Source organism: Podarcis raffonei, chromosome 4 (assembly GCF_027172205.1).
Source record: "Podarcis raffonei isolate rPodRaf1 chromosome 4, rPodRaf1.pri, whole genome shotgun sequence".
Taxonomy (NCBI): domain Eukaryota; kingdom Metazoa; phylum Chordata; class Lepidosauria; order Squamata; family Lacertidae; genus Podarcis; species Podarcis raffonei.
The window spans coordinates 9529608-9550516 of record NC_070605.1 but is presented as its reverse complement, the minus strand read 5'-3'; the positions used below and the strand labels follow the sequence as shown (position 1 = coordinate 9550516).

At 44.1% G+C, this 20909-nt stretch overlaps 2 protein-coding genes across 4 annotated transcripts in view; both read right to left on the bottom strand.

The window, feature by feature from the left end:
* Window positions 1-20909, bottom strand: part of FCHSD2 (FCH and double SH3 domains 2) — a 376100-nt gene that overhangs the window by 7291 nt on the left and 347900 nt on the right. The gene's annotated exons all lie outside the window — the stretch shown is intronic.
* GDPD5 (glycerophosphodiester phosphodiesterase domain containing 5) overlaps window positions 1-20909 on the bottom strand; it is a 176857-nt gene that overhangs the window by 86426 nt on the left and 69522 nt on the right. For both annotated transcript variants that reach the window (XM_053385395.1, XM_053385396.1), the window contains exon 2: window positions 12349-12528. In XM_053385395.1, coding sequence (XP_053241370.1) covers window positions 12349-12465 — 117 coding nt within the window. In that variant the 5' untranslated portion in view covers window positions 12466-12528. The remainder of the gene's footprint in view (window positions 1-12348; window positions 12529-20909) is intronic.

The following is a 20909-nucleotide window of genomic DNA, read 5'->3' as shown; positions in this document are numbered from 1 at the left end:
TCAGAACGGACCTCCAGAACGAATTAAGTTCTTAACCCGAGGTACCACTGTATTGACTGGGGCTTCTGGGACTAGTAAGCGACTGCAGAGGAGCACCCGCCTAGAGCCACACTGTGGCAGAAGCCAGGGTTAGAAACTCAGATATACAGTGGACGCTCGGGTTGCGAACGTGATCTGTGCGGGAGGCACGTTCGCAACCCGTAGCACCGCGTCTGCGCACACGGGGATTGTGATCTGGCGCTTCTGTGCATGCGCAAAGCGCGATTTAGCACTTCTGTGCATGCATGAGCACAGAAACCCAGAAGTAACCCGTTCCGGCACTTCCGGGTACAGCGCGGTGCGCAACCCGAAAACGCGCAACTTGAAGCGTCTGTAACCCGAGGAATGACTGTACAAGCTGGGCGCCAAATGGCTCCTTAAACCAGGGTTACAGTCACCAAAACATAATGCCTAGTTGCCATTTTTGGGCCAGATGTCTCAAAAATGGTATTTTCCAACACAGCGGTCCCTTGGTTCTCAAATTTATTTATTTATTTATTTATTTATTTATTTATTTATTTATTTATTTAAGTTTTACAAAACATATATCACATATAACAAAACGAAAACATCAACAACGAACAAAAAATACACACTTAACAAAAAAAAAGAAAAGAAGAAAGAAAGAAAGAAAAATTCCACTTTTTAAATTTCAAAAATCCATATCCCTCTTTCCTGACCTCCTCACATCCCCCTTTTTTGTATTCCTCTTTTTTCCGTCCAATTCAGCAAATTCTAACCCTTTTCCCAAACTCGTTTAAAATTATATATTTCCAGTTATTATGTCTCTAATTTCCCATATCTTGAACCTTTACACCACCTTATATACTTTGACATAATATTATTCTAGTCATACCCCCTCCTTGTTAAAATTCCTCTTTTCAGAACTCTTTTAACCATGTCCCAAATGCCGTGTTGCCTTCACCTCCCACATCATTTTAACACTCAAACATTTTACAATATTTTTGTAGATAGTTCTTAAACTTTTTCCAATCCTCTTCCATCAATTCTTCCCCCTGGTCACGGATTCTGCCAGTCATTTCTGCCATCTCCATGTGGTCAATCACTTGCATCTGCCACTCTTCCACGGTGGGTAAATCTTGTGTCTTCCAATACATGGCGAGAAGTATTCTTGCTGCTGTTGTTGCATACATAAAAAATGTTCTATCTTTCTTTGACACCAATTGGCCGACTATGCCCAAAAGGAAGGCCTCTGGTTTCTTAGGAAAGGTAAATTTAAATACCTTCTTCAGTTCATTATATATCATTTCCCAGTAAGCCTTAACCTTTGGGCACGTCCACCAAAGGTGAAAGAATGTTCCCTCAGCTTCTTTACATTTCCAGCACTTGTTGTCAGGCAGGTGATAAATTTTTGCAAGCTTAACTGGGGTCATGTACCACCCTTGGTTCTCAAATTTAATCTGTTCCGGAAGTCCATTCCGAAACCAAAGCGTTCCAAAACCAAGGCACGCTTTCCCATAGAAAGTAATGCAGAATGGATTAATCCGTGCCAGACTTTTAAAAACAATCCCTGAAACAGCATTTTAACATGAACTGTGCTATCTAGCGAGACCATTGATCCATAAAATGAAAGCAATAAAGAATGTACTGCAGTCACACAATCAATCAATCAGTAGCTGAACTGGGTTCCACACAGTCACAAAAAACAGCCACAGAAACGCAAAATAAATAGCAAAAACAGACAGACCTCAGCGTAACACTCAAACTGGAAGTGTGGCTCTCAAATCGGAAGCATAACACTCAAAACGGAGTATATTCGGCTTCCAAGAAAAGTTCGCAAACCAGAACACTTACTTCTGGGTTTGCAGTGTTTGGGTTCCAGGTTTTTTTGTGCACCAAGGCGTTTGAGAACCAAGGTACCACTGTACGGCCTTTTGGTTCCTGAAACTCATTCTGATAAAATATAACAGATAGAATTCTGCGGGATGTGTTTTGCTTTGTTGTTTAGTCGTTTAGTCATGTCCGACTCTTCGTGACCCCCTGGACCAGAGCACGCCAGGCACTCCTGTCTTCCACTGCCTCCCGCAGTTTGGTCAGACTCATGCTGGTAGCTTGGAGAACACTGTCCAACCATCTCGTCCTCTCTCGCCCCCTTCTCCTTGTGCCCTCCATCTTTCCCAACATCAGGGTCTTTTCCAGGGAGTCTTCTCTTCTCATGAGGTGGCCAAAGTCTTGGAGCCTCAGCTTCAGGATCTGTCCTTCCAGTGAGCACTCAGGGCTGATTTCCTTCAGAATGGATCGGTTAGATCTTCTTGCAGTCCATGGGACTCTCAAGAGTCTCCTCCAGCACCAGAATTCAAAAGCATCAATTCTTCGGCAATCAGCCTTCTTTATGGCCCAGCTCTCACTTCCATACATGTGTTTTGCTAGCATGTGAAAACAGCCCACGTCCAAGGATCCCCAGGCTCGCACCTCCAGATGGCGGAGGCATCAGGCAGCAACCTGGCGCCTGGGCATCTTCGCTTGGTCGCAAGCGGCCGATATAGCCAGACAAGCAGAACTAAAAATTATGCAGCAGGGAAGAGAGTCCTCAAGTAGATGCCAAGCCATTAGCATTTTCACACAGCAACAGATTTTTTAAAAAAGAAAGTTTCCTTCCTCTGCCAGCACAAGCACACTGCTGCTGCACACAAGAGACCCACACATCATTAGCACACAACGGCTGCTTGCAGGCTGGCAAAAGGTGTTTGAGCGCTGTGCCCAGACAGTTTCTCCAAGGAGCGGGACCAGTCAGGGCTAATCCTCAGGCTGCTCAGCTCAGGTGTCATGACCTAGAGTCTCAGAGACCTGTCACTATTTCTGCAGCAGGGTTTCTGCACAAAAGGGGAGCTTTTCAGTGACTACGATACGATAATCTTTATTGTCATTGTCCCATACAGAACAACGAAATTGAAAAAATCTACATCAAACATTCAAACACCAACACGCCTGCTATCCCAGCTATCCCAGCCTGGTAACCCCCTAAAACTCTGATAAGGGTAAAGGGACCCCTGACCATTAGGTCCATTCGTGGCTGACTCTGGGGTTGTGGCGCTCATCTCGCTTTATTGGCCGAGGGAGCCGGCGTACATCTTCCAGGTCATGTGGCCAGCATGACTAAGCCGCTTCTGGCGAACCAGAGCAGCGCACAGAAACGCCGTTTACCTTCCCGCCGTTTACCTATTTATCTACTTGCACTTTGACGTGCTTTTGAACTGGTAGGTTGGTAGGAACAGGAACCGAGCAATGGGAGCTCACCCCGTCGCGGAGATTCGAACCGCCGACCTTCTGATCGGCAAGTCCTAGGCTCTGTGGTTTAACCCCCTGCGTCCCAAAACTCTGATACCCCATAATTAAATACAATATACTCCCATAGAGACTACTTTACACTGCATTTAAGACCAAAATCGAAGCATTCAGGAGCGCTGGAAACTTGAGGCATATCCATGCCTCTCTTCTAAAAGCATTGGCTATTCTACGGTTTTCCCATTTCGACTCCATATTTAGCTTTTTAACTGCCTTAGCTTCCATTGGTGATAACCATCTTGGAGTCTTATTTTCCAGCAAGTCCTTGTATCTAACCCAGACATTCAATAGTGCTTTTCTGACAATATGATTTTTAAAACTTTTATGCGCTTTAACCTTGTCATACCACAAATATGCATGCCACCCAAAAATATTGTTAAATCCTTCCAGATCCAAAATGTCTGTGTTTTCAAGAAGCAGCCATTCTTTTAGCCAGCAGAAAGCTGCCGCTTCATAGTACAATTTAAAGTCTGGCAGGGCAAACCCCCCTCTTTCCTTTGAGTCCGTTAATATCTTAAATTTTATTCTGGGCTTCTTGCCCTGCCAGACAAATTTAGATATATCTTTCTGCCACTTCTTGAAACAGTCCATTTTATCCATTATTTGTAATGCTTGAAACAAAAATAACATTCTTGGCAATACATTCATTTTTATCACTGCAATTCGACCTAACAAGGAAAGCTTCAAGTTTGACCAAATCTCTAAATCTTTTTTCACTTCTGTCCACGTTTTTTCATAATTGTCTTTAAATAAGTTCACATTCTTAGCTGTCATGTTCACACCCAGATATTTCACTTTTTTAACCACAGCCAACCCCGTCTCATTCTGAAACCTTTCTTTTTCAAACTGTGTTAAATTTTTCTCCAATACCTTAGTCTTTAACTTATTCAATTTAAATCCTGCCAGTTGACCAAACTCTTGAATTATTTCCAAAACTCTTTTCGTGCTAGCTTCTGGCTCTTGCAGTGTAAGTACTAGGTCATCTGCAAATGCTCTCAATTTGTATTGTTTAACTCCGACCTGAATCCCTTTAACCAACTGGTCCCTCCTGATCATATTAAGCAAAACCTCCAGGACCGATATAAAAAGTAAGGGGGAGATAGGGCACCCCTGTCGTGTCCCTTTTTCAATCTTAAACTCTTCTGTTACAACATTATTTACAATTAATTTTGCTTTCTGTTCAGAATATATTGCACCTATACCATTTTCAAACCCTTGGCCTACCCCCATCCCCCGGAGGTTCTTCAGCATAAAACTCCAAGAAATGTTGTCAAAGGCTTTCTCGGCATCCACAAATATCAAAACGGCCTTAGTGTTTATATTCACTTCCAACTTCTCCAAAATGTCAATTATATTCCTTACATTGTCCGACAAATGCCTTTTCGGGAGAAAGCCCGCCTGGTCCCCATGAATCTCCTCCATCAAAACTCTTTTCAGTCTCTTTGCTAAAACATCAGCAAAGATTTTGTAATCCACATTTAGTAAGGAGATGGGTCGGTAGTTCTTAAGTTGGGTCTTTTCAGTCTCTGTCTTTGGTATAAGTGTAATATAGGCCTCTCTCCACGTATCAGGTGCCCTTTTCCCCTTCATGATCTCATTACAGACTTCCTTCAAAGGTTGTGTAAGTCCTTCCTTCAAAACTTTGTAATATTTGGAAGTCAGTCCATCTGGTCCAGGTGATTTGCCCAACGTCATGTTTTGAATGGCATCTTCTATTTCCTGTATTGATATCTCCTGATTCAAAATTGTCTTACTTTCCTGCGAAATCTTTTTCAACCCATTTTTCTCGAGGAATTGTTGTATATCTGTTTCATTCTGCGGCCCTTGTGTATACAATTGTCTAAAGTAGTTCTGAAAGCAATTTCTAATTTCTGCTGGGTTGCATATGTTCTTTCCTTCCACTTCTAAGTTTGTTACCGTGTTGAGTTTTTGTCTCTTCTTTATTTGCCAAGCCAATAACTTACCACATTTATCTGCAGATTCAAAAGACTTCTGTCTCATTTGTTTAATTTTCCATTCTATTTCTTGATTCATCAGTTCCATATATTGTGTTTGGTACAATTTAATTTCTCTTAGAATCTCTTGCGATTTTGGCTTCAATCTTAATTTCCTTTCCCCTTCTTTTATCTTATCCAGAATTTTCTCCTTCCTCTCATTTTGCTTTCTTCTCTTTAATGTATTTTGTTGTATCAAAAACCCTCTCATCACGGCTTTGCTTGCGTCCCATACTATTCTTTTTTCTACTTTAGTCCTTAGATTAATTTCAAAATAATCTTTCAGGGTTTTTTGGGCCTTTTTACAGATCTCCTCGTCTCTAAATAAAGTGTCATTCATTCTCCATCTGAAAGAGCCAGTTGTCGTTTGCTTCATCACCATCTTTACTGCATTATGGTCGGAGAGAGTTTTTGGGCAGATTTCCACTTTTTTTATAATTGACGCCATACTGCTAGTCACCCAGATTTGGTCGATCCGAGTCCATGTCATTTTGGCTTCAGAAAAGAAGGTTCCCTCTCTCTCTAATGGGTGTTTTGTTCTCCAAATGTCAATCAAGTCCATATTGTCAGTCATTTCAAAGAAAGTTTTTGGTAGTCTTCCATCTTTTGTAACTACCTGTCTTTGTGCTTTATCCATATTTGTTGAAACTACTCCATTCATATCTCCCATCATGATTAGTTTATAATCCATATAGTCCATTAAAGTCTCATGCAGCTTCTTAAAAAATTCTGCTTTCCCTTCATTTGGTGCATATATTCCCACTATCAAAAATTTTTCTCCTTGGAATTGAATTTCAATTGCCAAATATCTTCCTTGGTCATCCTTAAAGATTTGTTTCGGTTGCAGATTTTCCTTTACATAGATCACCACTCCTCTTTTTTTTACTCTGTCTGAAGATATAAATTCTTGTCCCAATCTCTTATTTATTAATAATTTTCTGTGTGTTCTTGTCACATGAGTCTCTTGTAGACAAATCAAGTCCAATTGGTCTTTCTTTAAAGCATGAAATATATTTTTCCTTTTTCGGGGGTTGTTTAGACCATTACAGTTCCAGGTTAGAAGTTGCAGAGCCATGATGAGGTTATTTACTCTTTCCTCCTACAGCTCCCAATTTTTGTTCCTCGTTCGTCGGTAGTTCCGTGTCCGTGTCTAATGAAGGATGCCCTTGCCCTGGATGCGTCTCTTTCTGTAGGTCTTCTTCGTGTTCTTCCAAGAACTTGTCTTTATCACTCACTGTCTTTATTCTTCTTTTCTTCCCCTTATATTTAAAAGACAAGCCTTGGGGGAACTCCCACCTGAATGGTATGTAGTTCCTTCTCAACAAAATCACCAGGTCCTTGTAGTGTCCTCTTGCGTCCAAAATATTTTTCGGGATATCCTTAAAAATCTCAATGTGAGAATCTTCAATTCGAAGGGTTGTTTGGTAATGCAGGTTCAATATCTTGTCCCGTTCCTCCTTTGATCTCAGAGTTATTAAACAGTCTCTGGGTCTGTTCTTCTTCTGCCTTGCTCCCAATCTGAATGCACTTTCTATTTTAAATTGTTCTTTATCCAGCTCCTGCTTCCAAAAGTCAGAAAATTCTTTTGTCAAATAGTCCACCAGGTTGTCTTCTTCCTTTTCCGGCACAAGCCTGATCCTTAGGTTCCTCTCCTTGCGTTGCATATCTTGCATTGAGAGTGCCAGTTCATATTCATTGAGTTTCTTAAACACTGGTGGAAATTTTCCCTCCGCAGCAGTCGCAATTTCTTTAGCTTCCTCAGCTATCTTTCTTGTTGTAGATAATTCTTCCAGTAATTTCCCAATTGCTTCTGCGTTTGAATTCACTTTGTTCCCAAGGTCAGTTATACTTTTTGTATTTGAATCAATTTTCCCAGAGATTTCTTCAATTTTTTTATTTGTTTCAGCAACTTGTACTTTAGTTTCTGCACCTTGCTTTTTTAATTCCTCTAAAGAGTCACTTATCTTCTCCAGTACCTTAGCAAAGGATTCTTCTGAAGACATTATTTTCACTTTTGCCTTTGGTATAGCTGTAATTCCCGAGGCTCCTGATACAGAAGCCCTTCTTTGCATGGAAGAGTCAACTTTGTATTGTCTGCCAGATCTCAAGGTTGTTTCTTGTAAATCCTCTTTCTTGTGAAGTTTCTCTTTACCATCTGCCATAACAAAGTCTTTTACTCAAGGTCATTCCCACACTCTGGAGCTGTCAGACAAAAAGTTCTCAGATTTAAAATTCCACTTGTTGCTGAAACAATTTATAAGTCCTCTAGAGGGCGTACAGTCAAATCCTTACTTTCAAATTAGTCTCCCACTCTCCATAAGTCAAGCAAAAGTCCTACTAGTTCTTTCCAATTGTTCTTTCTCTTTCTGAAAAATCCAAGTCAGTAAAATCCTGCAGAATAGCTTTACTGTGCAACAAAGTAAATGTTTCAAGTTGAGAGTAACCAAAGTCAGTTAGTTAAAGATACTTTTTTTTACCTTCTTGTATCAACAGTCCTAAGCCGGTTCCTTTTCTCCGGCAGTCCGATCCCAGGTACAGGAGCAGCGGTAAATAACTCGAATTCTTTTAAAAAGGCAGGAAAGCACTTTAAAATCTTCTTCCCTCCCCCTCCTGCCTTCGGGGAGGGAGTTCTTTACTTGGTGGTGGATTTATTAGCTCTCGCAGCTCCCCTTTCAATCGGTTACGGCTGAAATGTCTTTCGCTTTGATCTTTCTGCAGGATCTTTGATCTTTCTGGCCAAGATATTGGGAAATCTTGGAAAAGGAAGGGGACAAACTGAGATTGCAGAGTTTCGAAAAATTAAAAGGGAAGGTGAGAGATTGGTTACATTATCACCAAATAAATGAAATGTTTAAACTAGACAGAAAAACAGGCTTCCAGGTGGAAAAATCAAAATTAGAGACTGAACTGTTAGAATCCAGTACTAAGAATTTGTCAAAAATGTATAATCTGCTGCTGAAATGGAACACACAAGATGAAATGGTTAAATCAACTATGATTAAATGGGCTCAGGACATTGGTCATAACATTATGTTTGCTGACTGGGAAAAGTTGTGGACCACCGGGCTGAAGTTTACGGCGTGTAACGCCTTAAGGGAAAATATAATGAAAATGATTTATAGGTGGTACATAACCCCAGTCAAGCTTGCAAAAATTTACCATTTGCCTGATAATAAATGTTGGAAATGTAAAGAAAAGGAAGGTACTTTTTTTCACCTCTGGTGGACGTGCCCGAAGATTAAGGCATTCTGGGAAATGATTTACAATGAACTGAAAAAGGTATTTAAATATACTTTCACCAAGAAACCAGAGGCCTTTCTCTTGGGTATTGTCGGCCAGGGGGTGTTAAAGACAGATACAACCTTTTTTATGTATGCTACAACAGCAGCTAGAATACTCATTGCAAAGTACTGGAAGACACAGGATCTACCCACACTGGAAGAATGGCAGATGAAGGTGATGGACTATATGAATTTGGCGGAGATGACGAGCAGAATCCGAGACCAGGGAAGAGAAGCGGCGGAAGAAGAATGGAAAAAGTTTAAGGAGTATTTAAAGAAACATTATAAAATTGGTGACAGTTAGAATGATGTTGGATTAAAATAAATGGTTACTATCAGTAAGGGTTATGATAAAGAGAATAAGGGTGAATATTATAAATTTATAATAAAATAAGGCAAGATTTCGCTGAATAACTGTAAGAATTTGGAATACAGAAACGGGAAGTAAGGGGAGGTCGAGGAAGTAAGGTTTACAAATTGGGTTATGAAATGGTACTTGTTTTTATGTTTTATTATTGTCTGATGTTTGTTTATGTATGTTTTGTTTTTGTTATATTAAAAATTGTTCAATAAAAATATTATTAAAAAAAAAAAAAAATTCTACGGTTTTCCCCTCGGCGATACTGTTGCGAACAGGGATTTTCAACTCTGATCAATACAAATGATCAGAAAAGAGAAAGGCTTCTTTGTGTTAATTGGGATATGAGAATATGCCTCAAATTAAGACCTAATATAAATGAGATCACCTGGCAAAAGCAATCTCACACCTCTCATTGAGTTTGCATATAAGGTTGACAGTATTTGTATTTATCATTATATTTTGGAAATGACTCCTGTTCTTACATAGCTGCCTTGTTTTATACTTTCTGGACATCCCAGGACCCTATTACGGTCATACCTCAGGTTACAAATACTTCAGGTTACATTTTTTTGGGTTACAGACCGCCGAAACCAGGAAGTACCAGAATGGATTACTTATGGGTTTCGGCGGTTGCACATGCGCAGAAGCGCCGAATCGCACTTTGCACATGCGCAGAAGCACATAAGCACAACCCACGAATGCACAGACGCGCAGCTGCGGGTTGCGAACGCTCCTGGTTGCGAACGTGCATCCCGCACGGATCACGTTCACAACCCGAGCATCCACTGTATAAAGTAGTTGTGTTCTATGTTATAAATCAAGCACTGCTAGGAGTTGTTCAATGTATTTCTTATCAGTAAAAAAAAACTCGGTGTGGCAGAAGGAAATTCTTATTCCAAAAGCGTGGCCCAGAGAAAAAAGTTTGAGAACCAGTGAGTTAACCACTACACAACACCAGTGCAATAGGGGCTGTAGCTGGAGATGAGCATACAGATGTTCTGAGGACTTTGCAGAGGTCCAGACACACCATATTTTTCGCTCTATAAGACGCACCAGACCACAAGACGCACCTAGTTTTCGGAGGAGGAAAACGAGACAAAAAATATTCTGAATCTCAGAAGCCAGAACAGCAAGAGGGATCGCTACGCAGTGAAAGCAGCAATCCCTCTTGCTGTTCTGGCTTCTGGGATAGCTGCGCAGCCTGCATTCGCTCCATAAGACGCACACACATTTCCCCTTACTTTTTAGGAGGGAAAAAGTGAGCCTTATAGAGCAAAAAAATATGGTATTTGCCTGCTGTAGCAAATACAACATAGGGTCTTCAAACAGTTATAAATGTTATTACGGCATAGGTTTTCATGGGGAAACCCAGCCAGATGGGCGGGGTACAAATAATAAATTATTATTATTATTATTATTATTATTATTGACAGAGCCTACTGATGACAGAGGATTTTGAGGAGTCCAAAAAGAGCAGCAAACCCTGGAGAGGATTCAGAATTTAGGACTATTCTGGTTTTAAAGCAAGGATTCTAAGTGTCAGCCCTTCAAACTGACAGCATCTATTACCAGCCTCTGCTCTCATGTGACCATTCCCAGGTTCGCAAAGGAGGATTCTTGCTTAAGGAAAGGGGTTTGAAAGGCTCTGTGGATCCCTAACCAAGAATTTGACATACAGGGTGTTGATGGGACGCTCCGATTCTGCACATAACTGTGGCCTGCTGGAAAGTCTTGCTTCTAAGCTTCGCTTCTGCACATGATGCTGTACAAAACTGTTCCAATACTAAAGACATTCACTCACCACCTTAGAATGCTCAGTTCACAGTGAGTTCAGGAAAAACATTGAACTCTGACCTGTTCTTAATGCATAGTTGATCACATCTACGGAACATGACTACCATGCTCCTTTAAGTTTCCTATATCAATCATTAGTAATTGTTTTAAGTCCTACTATATTAATCATTGGTTATAATTTAATTAGGAGGTTTTCATGCCTGTCCAGTTATGTACCTTCCTTCTCAGCCTTTAATCTATTGATGATTAATGTCTATATGCAACCCTTTGCTTTGTACTTGTGTTAACCAATCAGCGACGAGCACATATGTTGCTATGCTGTAATATTCAATAAAAGGAACTCCCCGACTCATGTTCGGGAGATGCCTCCCTGATGACACTCGCTACCTGTCTGTCGTTATTTCAACCCAACAGGGTGCTATTATGCAGATCTCTCTCTCGCTCACTCAGTTAGGCGTGCCATCAATCAGCAGTCTTGCGCTGCAAACGGAAAACAAAAAAACTGCTGGCTGGGCCTTTTCCTTGCTGATACCTTGAAATATTAATTGGATTTTGAAAGACACAGAAGACAAGATCGCTTGTAAACGGCTATCGGGAGGAACAGGAGACCGTAATCCTCTCGCCTGACAGGGAAGATGACAAGGGCTCTGTGGCTATCACTGCCCTTAAAAGCACAAGAAAATCTATCCGCCTCAGAAGTTACAAGGGATATCCTTCTGTCATCCACTGCTACAGGATCCTTCCTTCTTGCAGATTACCAGGGGACAGCAAATACGGCAAAAAAATTAGCTGGGGCAATCAGAATAAGATCTACCACCTGACTGACGGGGGGGGGGGAATGAACGAATTCCTATGCCCCACAAATAACCCAGAGATGCATTTTAAATAAAAGCACACATCCTACTCATGTAAAAACAAGCTGATTCCTGGACCGTCCGCTGGCCGGATTTCAAAGGCGATTGGGCCGGATCTGGGCCTTAGTTTGCCTATAATGGGTCACAGGAAAAGGGGGAGAAATGAGATTGCAGGATCTCTTCATCCTGTCTGCTGGAAAACCAGCAAGTTTTGGCTTCCCGTCTCCTTGAAATCTCTCCGGTCCAACCGCCATTACAAGAACTCCGTAAGTACGGAACAGCACCTGTGTTTTCTTTTTTCCTCCTCCCTCCCGACCCCATTTCCTTTCGTGCCACGCCTTTTAGATTCCACAAGCCCAAGAACTGCCCTGCCACTTCCATTAGTAAGCAGCTCTGGGAAGCCTATTCCTTTCTGCTGAAGAACTGGGTAGAAATGCTAGAACCAGTTAAAACTGCCTGTAGTTCCGCAAGCAAAAATGACAAGGAGCGTAGAGCCTGCAGAATTCGCACACAGTTCCACAAGTAGTTTGCTTCACAACCGACAGAGTGGTCAAACCTTAAGTGCCTACACCTCTTAATCATCACAGATGAATCACATTCTCAGATTCTCACATCCGAGGCAGCTCACACACTCGCACAGACACCCCCCCCCAACCTCGCGAGATTTCAAAAACGGGGGCAGCCTGCCAACAAATACAGAATAAATTCCAGCGACTCACCTTCGTGGTGTCATCATGTGACCGCTGGTATCGTTTCCAACGGCAACCGTAAATCCCCGTCAGACATGACAAACACAACTGTGGCTCGTAGTACTGTAGCGGTTGGTGTTTAACCATGCTCTCCTTCCCGGATCGTCACCAGCCGGCTACCAGAAATCCATCAGGGCCTTGGGAAATGCCCTACAAGAAAAGAAAGTGGGCAGTCAGAAAAAGAAGCAACACGGAGAATCACAGAGTGGGGAGTTTTTTAACGTATCATTTTCAACAGTAATTAAACATACTTTTACATCTCATTCAATTTTTTTGCCTCCCATCACTCCTGTCTGAAAATTTTCCAATCTAGTCTCTTAGTATGCAGCTGGAGCCAGGAGCCTTGCCGCGGCATTCTGCACCCGCTGGAGTTTCTGGGTCTATTCTGGGCTATCGTGTTCCCTCTCAGTCTCCTCTTTCCCAGGCTAAACATACTCAGGTCCTTCGACCGTTCCTCATCAGGCTTGGTTTCCAGACCCTTGATAATCTTGGTCACGCTCCTCGGCACACCTTCCAGCTTGTCAACATCCTCATTAAGCTGGGGTGGCCAGGTAAAGAGAAGAAAGAGGGAGCCCAGATCGACTCGGAAATAAAAGCCTGATTTGAGGAACTGCACAGCATCCAAAACACCTTCCAAATGTAGAACGAGCAAAACAGCATTTGAGACCTCACACCCACCTTTCCAACATAGAATCACAGAATCGTAGAGTTGTAAGGGACCCCCAAAGGTCATCGAGTCTGACCCCTGCAATGCAGGAATCTCAACCAAAGGATCCAGGACAGGTACGAAAAAATGGTAGGACAATTAGTTAAGGTATAAAGTTGCAAATTTGATGAAAATCAACCTAAATGTTATAATGAAAAAGGGGTAAGGATATGCTGAACTAATGTTATGACTGGGAATACAGGAGAGGGAGGCGTGAGGAGGTCAAAGAAATAAGCGAATGAGAATTTTGAAAAAATGAGAAAATTGAGTTGGTTTTTAATTCTTTTTTTTCCTTTTCTTTTTTTTTTCTGTTGTTATGTGATTGAGTGTTTTTTCTTCTTTTTGATGTATGTTCTGTGGTTTTTCTGTCTTTGTATGCTTTTTTTTCGGTTATGATTATTGTTTGCTCTATTTGTGAAAACTTCAATAAATATTTAAAAAAACAAAAAACAAAGGATCCAGGACAGATGGCCAGCCAACCTCTGCTTAAAAACCTCCAAGGAAGAAGAATCCACAATCTCCCAAGGGAGTCCGTTCCACTGTCAAACAGCTCTTTACTCTCAGAAAGTTCTTCCTGATGTTTAGTCGTAATCTCATTCATTTATTCATTCATTCATGGGTTTTATATCCTTCCCCTCCTCCTAGTGTAGCACAGGGTAGCAAATGTCATCACAGTGTCATCACAATACAGTGGTACCTTGGTTCTCAAACTTAATCTGTTCCGGAAGTCCGTTCCAGAACCAAAGCGTTCCAAAACCAAGGCATGCTTCCCCACAGAAAGAAATGCACAATGGATTAATCCGTTCCAGACTTCTAAAAACAACCCCTAAAAGAGCAATTTAACATGAATTTTACTATCTAACAAGACCACTGATCCATAAAAATAAAGCAATAAACAATGTATTGCAGTCACACAATCCATCAATCAGTAGCTGAACTGGGTTCCACACAGTCACACAAAAAAGAGAGCTGCAAAAACGCAAATTAAATAGCAAAAACAGACAGACCTCAGCGTGACACTCAAAACGGAAGTGTAGCACTCAAAACGGAACACGTTCGGCTTCCGAAAACAGTTCGCAAACCGGAACACTTACTTCCAGATTTGCAGTGTTTCGGTTCCAAGTTGTTTGAGTACCAAGGCGTTTGAGAACCAAGGTACCACTGTAAGAATTAAAAGATTAGCCAAATCACCATCAAATATAAAACTTGTGTACAAAGCAGCAGCAGCTGAGTCAGGAAGGATTCTCAAGAACACCTCAAAGTTCTGGATGAATAGAAAAATATTCAAAGTGCATCTGAACGTAGCTGGGATGTTTCATCCGGAAAGGAGTTCACCACAGAACATCTCATCTCACATCGCCGACTATGAGACTTTCCCTACCCCAACCACAAAACCCAAGCCAGACAGCTTTAAGGAATGCACTTCTTCATTTCTGAAGTAAACAGGGAGTGGAAAATTTGGGATGTAATCATTATAAATAAAACAAGATATAAGCAATTATGGGAGAGAAGGGCCCATTAGAGGAGACTTTTAGAGCGGGGAGTTGTAACCACTGGAATCAGTACAAACGAAATGAAGAAGTAACAATGGATGTTGAGTCGGTATGATTTAATTAACCGGATGTATAATATATGATTATTGTGTATTACGGAACTGGGGAAAATCAAATAAAGGGGCGGATTGGGCAGGGTGGGGAATGAGATAAACAAAGAATGAAGGCGGAGGGTCACAGATCAGGGCTTTTGTTGCCGTTAAGCAAGATGGGCAAGGGAAAGGGGCTGGGTTGGCGAGCCCACCAATGACATTGACCTACATTTACCGTATTTTTTGCTCTATAGGACGCACTTTTCCCCCTCCAGAAATTAAGGGGAAATGTGTGTGCATCCTATGGAGCGAATGCAGGCTCCTTGGCTTCCGCAATAGCAACGCGAAGCCTCCGAAGCGCAGAGGGAGCGCTCCCTCCGCGCTCCGGAGGCTTCGCGTTGCTTTCGCTGAAGCCTGGAGAGCGAGAGGGGTCGTGCACACCGACCCCTCTCGCTCTCTAGGCTTCAGGGATAGCCGCCTGAAGCCTTCGGAGTGCAGCATGAGTTCCCACTGCGCTCCAGAGGCTTCAGGTTCCTTTTGCTGAAGCCAGGAGAGCAAGACTCCCCTGGCTTCAGCAGAGAGGGAGAGCTGCGCAGCGCCCCTTCAGCCAAGCGGGAGGAGAAATGGAAGGGGCTCCGTTTCTCCTGCCACTGCGCTGAAGGGGCGCTGAGCAGAGAGGGGGAGAATTTTTTTTTCTTGTTCTCCCCCTCTAAAACAAGGTGCGTCCTATGGTTCGGTGCGTCCTATAGAGCGAAAAATACGGTACCAGCCGGAATGCTCACAGTCACAGAATTGTAGACTCGGTTTGGGCCCCCAAGAGCTATCTAGTCCAACCCTCTGCAATGCTGTCCCTGCCAGCCAATGTAGGAGACAATACTGAGCTGGACAAACCAACAGCTGGACTCGGTATAAAGAATGCAGTGGCCCCGGTTTCCCACCTGGACAGGACAGTTTGATCCTATAACACAGCGGTTCTCAACCTGTGGGTCCCCAGATGTTGTTGGACTACAACTCCCATCATCCCTGAGCTCTGGCCTTGCTAGCTGGGATGATGGGAGTTGTAGTTCAACAACATCTGGGGACCCACAGGTAGAGAAAGGCTGCTATAACGCCAATCCTGGTCCCGCTACACTGGCTGCCAATTAGTTTCCGGGCCCAATTCAAAGTGCTGCTATGACCTATAAAGCCTTAAACAGCTCAGGACCACAATACCTCAAGGACCACCTCTTTCCATATGAACCTACCCGGACCCTGAGATCATCTTCTGAGGCCCTTCTTTGTGTGTCTCCTCCATGAGAGGTCCAGAAGGCAGCAACACGAGAACGGGGCCTTTTCTGGGGTGGCTCCCCATTTCTTAGGGTTGTGGGTTCAAGCCCAACGTTGGGCAAAAGATTCCTGCATTGCACTAGATTACCCTCGGACTACGCCGAAATGGCGAAACTGACCGGGAAAATCAGAAACCAGGAAGAGAAGAACTTTAAGAAGGAATGGGGATAATTTACACTGTACTTAAGAGAACACTGTAAACAACTAAAAACTTCGGCAGCAATCAAGTACCGTTTGCAATGTACTAAAAATTAAGGTAAAGCTGAATTATGTAAGAAAAATAGAGAAAATAAGTGAAACAGTGGAGAAAGACTGAAAATGGTAACCATGGAAGGGTTGGGGGGGGAGTCAAAGGATTCAAGGAATCCTAAATGATGATGGTGGTGTTTATTGTTTGAATTTAAATTTGTACAGTCATACCTCATGTTACGTTTGCTTCATGTTACGTTCTTTCAGGTTACGTCCCGCAACGACCCAGAAGTACCGGAAAGGGTTATTTCTGGGATTCGCCGTTCGCGCATGCACAGAAGCGCTAAATCACACTTCGCGCATGCGCACAAGCACCAAATCGCGCCGCGCACCTGCGAAGATACAGTGCTTCAGGTTGCGCTCTTTTCATGTTGCGAACAAGCCTCCAGAATGGATCCCGTTCGCAACCAGAGGTACCACTGTAATGTAAAACCCAATAAGAGAGAGAGAGAGATTAACCTCTTCGTCTGCCCGGTCGCCCTTTCAAACTTCATCACCCACCTGCCTCGTGCCGACAGGTAACAGACTCCCACGATGCAAAGCGGCTGGATCCTGGCCCTTCCACCATCCAGCCAACATCCTAAGCAAACAAGAACTGGGCTGAGAATAACATTTCCACTCTCTGGGCTCCCCCCACGGGAACTGCGGGGTTTTCTTGTTTTTTCTTCCCCCGAGTGCCTGTCCCAGTGGATTCCCTGTCCTCTCTTTGACAAAACCAGCCCCCAGGCCCTGGCCTGCGAGGAACCGATTCCCCTCTGGCCCCCGCAGCTCTGCCACAGGGGAGTCGCAGCCTATGAATGATTCAAGCCTCTGCCGGCTAGTGTTACGCGTACAGAAATAAAACAGGAAGCAGGACAAGGGGGAATCAATTATTCACGTTTTCGCAAGCTGCACCAGTCAAAAAAGAAAAGAAAAGAGAAACGGGAGGCGGGGGAAAGGAAAGATCACCCTGTGCCACCCATCAGCGATTGCTTTCCGACAACATGCAGAATCATCTCGCGGGACAGATCATGAAATCGGTTTGCTGAGTGCCAATACGAACGCTTGCTCAGAATAATTGCGAATTGTTTTGTTCTCAAGGAGAATTTATAAAGCTAGGTATGTATCTTCCCTGAGCTATCAAGTTGAAAGGATACATTCAGGCATAATACGCGGGTGGCGCTGTGGGTTAAACCACAGAGCCTAGGGCTTGCCAATCAGAAGGTCGGCGGTTTGAATCCCCGCGACGGGGTGGGCTCCCGTTGCTCGGTCCCTGCTCCTGCCAACCTAGCAGTTTGAAAGTACACCAATGCAAGTAGATAAATAGGTACCGCTCCAGCGGGAAGGTAAACGGCATTTCCGTGTGCTGCTCTGGTTCACCAGAAGCGACTTAGTCATGCTGGCCACATGACCCGGAAGCTGTACGCCGGCTCCCTCGGCCTATAAAGCGAGATGAGCACTGCAACCCCAGAGTCATCCGTGACTGGACCTAAGAGTCAGGGGTCCCTTTACCTTTAACAACTTTAAAGATGCCCTCCCCATGTCATTTCCGTAACACAACTAACACCAAACAGGCAAGGTGTTAATATCACCAAACATGTGAACGCCAGTTCCCAAAAACCCCTTTATTTGGCTTTTCAGTGGTTCCTTTACTAGCCAGCCACAAATATGCACCTCGCTATCAGGAAGGGAGGAAATGCTTTTACATCCACTGCCCTTAGCAGGCAGACCAAGTTCTGCTGATGAGCATCTTGGTCGAGAGCCAAGTTCCTACCATTACAATCTCCGGCGAAGAGCTGTTGGGATGAAAATAAATCAACACAGCCGGAGAGAAGCGGAGCAGCTTTTCCACGGTGCAAATGAATAGATGGAAACAGTTGCCACCTGCTGCCACCCCATTTCCCCATCAGCTTCCCTCTGCCAACCCACAACAACAAAAAATCACCTCCGGATTATGTGCAGGAAGTGTGAAAGTCTCACTCTTTTGATACAAGGCTCCACCTTGGTTGACGATTCGCCTACTGGTAATGAAGGATAACGATAATAAAAGTTGTCATCAAGATACAGTGGTACCTCGTGTGAAGTACTTAATTCGTTCCAGAGGTCTGTTCTTAACCTGAAACTGTTCTTAACCTGAAGCACCACTTTAGCTAATGGGGCTTCCTGCTGCCGCCGCAGCACGATTTCTGTTCTCATCCTGAAGCAAAGTTCTTAACCCAAGGTACTATTTCTGGGTTAGCGGAGCCTGTAACCTGAACCGTATGTAACCTGAAGCGTATGTAACCCGAGGTACCACTGTAATGGGGTCGTTCCTCTTAAATGTCTCTTACTCCAGCAAGGAAGGTGCAGGGCAGGGTATGGTCTGACCCTCCTAAGGCCTAATGCTGGAAACACCAATAATAATAATAATCATAATAATCATAATAATAATCATAATAGAAAGTGTAATGCTGGTGGTCAACAAAAGAGGTTTAAAGACTGTCTCAAGGCAAATATAAAAAAAATAGTATAACCACAGACAACTGGGGAAAACTGGCCTGTGAGTGTTTCAATTGGAGAACAGCCTTTACCAAAGGTGTCACAGGCTTTGAAGACGCTCAAACTCAGGACGCAAGGGAGAAACGTGATAAGAGGAAGGCACACTTGGCAAACCCTCACTGTGATCAACTCCTGCCCGGAAACCTCTGTCCCCACTGTGGAAGGATGTGTGGATCCGGAATTGGCCTTCACAGTCACTTATGGACTCACTGTTAAAACCGTGTTTATGAAGACAATCTTACTAGGCTATGAGGGATCGCCAAAGGAGGAGGAGGAGGAGCAATGATGATGTTAATGATGATGATGATGATGTTAATCTTGGCAGCGTCCAACATGTATAAAAACATGATAAAACATTAAACTTTAAAAGGTTTATACAGGGATGTCTTCAGATGTCTTCTAAATGTTATAGTTACTCATCTCCTTGACATATGACGGGAAGGCGTTAAACAGGGCAGGCGCCACCACCAAGAAGGCCCTCTGCCTGGTTCCCTGTAACCTCACTTCTCGCAGGGAGGGAACAGCCAGAAGGCCCTCGGCGCTGAACGATGGGGGTGGTGATGCTCCTTCAGGTCTACTGAGCAGAGGTAGTTTAGGGCTTTCAAGGTCAGCACCAACACTTTGAATTGTGCTCAGAAATGTACTGGGAGCCAATGTAGGTCTTTCAGGACCGCTGTTATGTGGTCTCGGGGGCCGCTCCCAGTCACCAGTCTAGCTGCCGCATTCTGAATTAGTTGTAGTTTCCGGGTCTCCTTCAAAGGTAGCCCCACATAGAGCGCATTGCCGTAGTCCAAGCGGGAGATAACCAGAGCATGCACCACTCTGGGGAGACAGTCTGCGGGCAGGTAGGGTCTCAGCCTGTGTACCAGATGGAGCTGGTAGACAGCTGCCCTGGAGACAGGATTTGCACCTCAATGGACAGCTGTGAGTCCAAAATGACTACCAGGCGGCATGCGGCAGCCAAACTGGTGACTGGGAGCAGCCGCCGAAACCATATAACACCTGTCTTGAAAGACCTACACTGGCTGCCAGTACGTTTCCGAGCACATTTCAAAGTCTTGGTGCTGACCTTGAAAGCCCTCAATGGCCTCAGCCCAGTATACCTGAAGGAGCGTCTCCACCCCCATCATCCAGCCTGGACACTGAGGTCCAGCCCTGAGGGCCTTCTGGCGGTTCCCTCCCTGCGAGAAGCCAAGTTACAGGGAACCAGGCAGAGGGCCTTTTCGGTAGTGGCACCTGTTGTGTGGAACGCCCTCCCACCAGATGTCAAAGAAAAAAACCACTACCAGACTTTTAGAAGACATCTGAAGGCAGCCCTGTTTAGGAAAGCTTTTAATGTTTAATAGGTTATTGTATTTTAGTGTTCTGTTGAAAGCCGCCCAGAGTGGCTGGGGAGGCCCAGCCAGTTGGGAAGGATATAAATAATAAATTATTATTATTATTATTATTATTATTATTATTATTATGCCTGATCCTTTAGGGCAGTGGTTTTCAACCAGTGTGCCGTGGCACCCTGGCATGGCTTGAATGATGGTTGGGGTGCTGCGGGCAACCCTGGCTTCCATCCCTCTCTCCTTCTCTCCCTCCTGATGCCCTCTCACATCTTTGCTTCCCAAAGGCTTGCACAGCCGTTTGTTGCAGCAGCCCTGGCTACAAGCTCCCTAGGCGAATGGTGGCTCTGGCGCTGGCCAGGGGGTGCTGGTTGCCAGAAGCTGAGGCGGCCTTGGAGTAAGCAAGCAAGTGGGTGAAGGAAGCCCAGCCAGCCAGTCTGCCAGGCCTTGGTTTTGGGGATGGACGGACAAGCCCCAGTACCCTGTGGAGCAGTGTGAGGGGGCACCTCTCTTTGGGACGGGGAGGGGGGCAGCTTAGAGACCAGAAACGGCCACAGCAGATACCCAGAGGACTCCCAAGGAGAGGGGAGAGGAGAGGAGGCTGAGGGAACCCTCCAGAAGGGAGGGTGTTAGAAAAGGGGTGAGGGGCTCCGGGGTCCCACAGGGGTGCCAGAGAAAGAACGCAGTTGGTCAAGGGAGCCACGGACTCAAAAAGGTTGAAAACCGTATTGTTTTTAATATTTGGTTGGAAGCCACCCAGAGTGGCTGGGGAAACCCAGCCAGATGGGCGGGGTATAAATAATAAATTGTTGTTGTT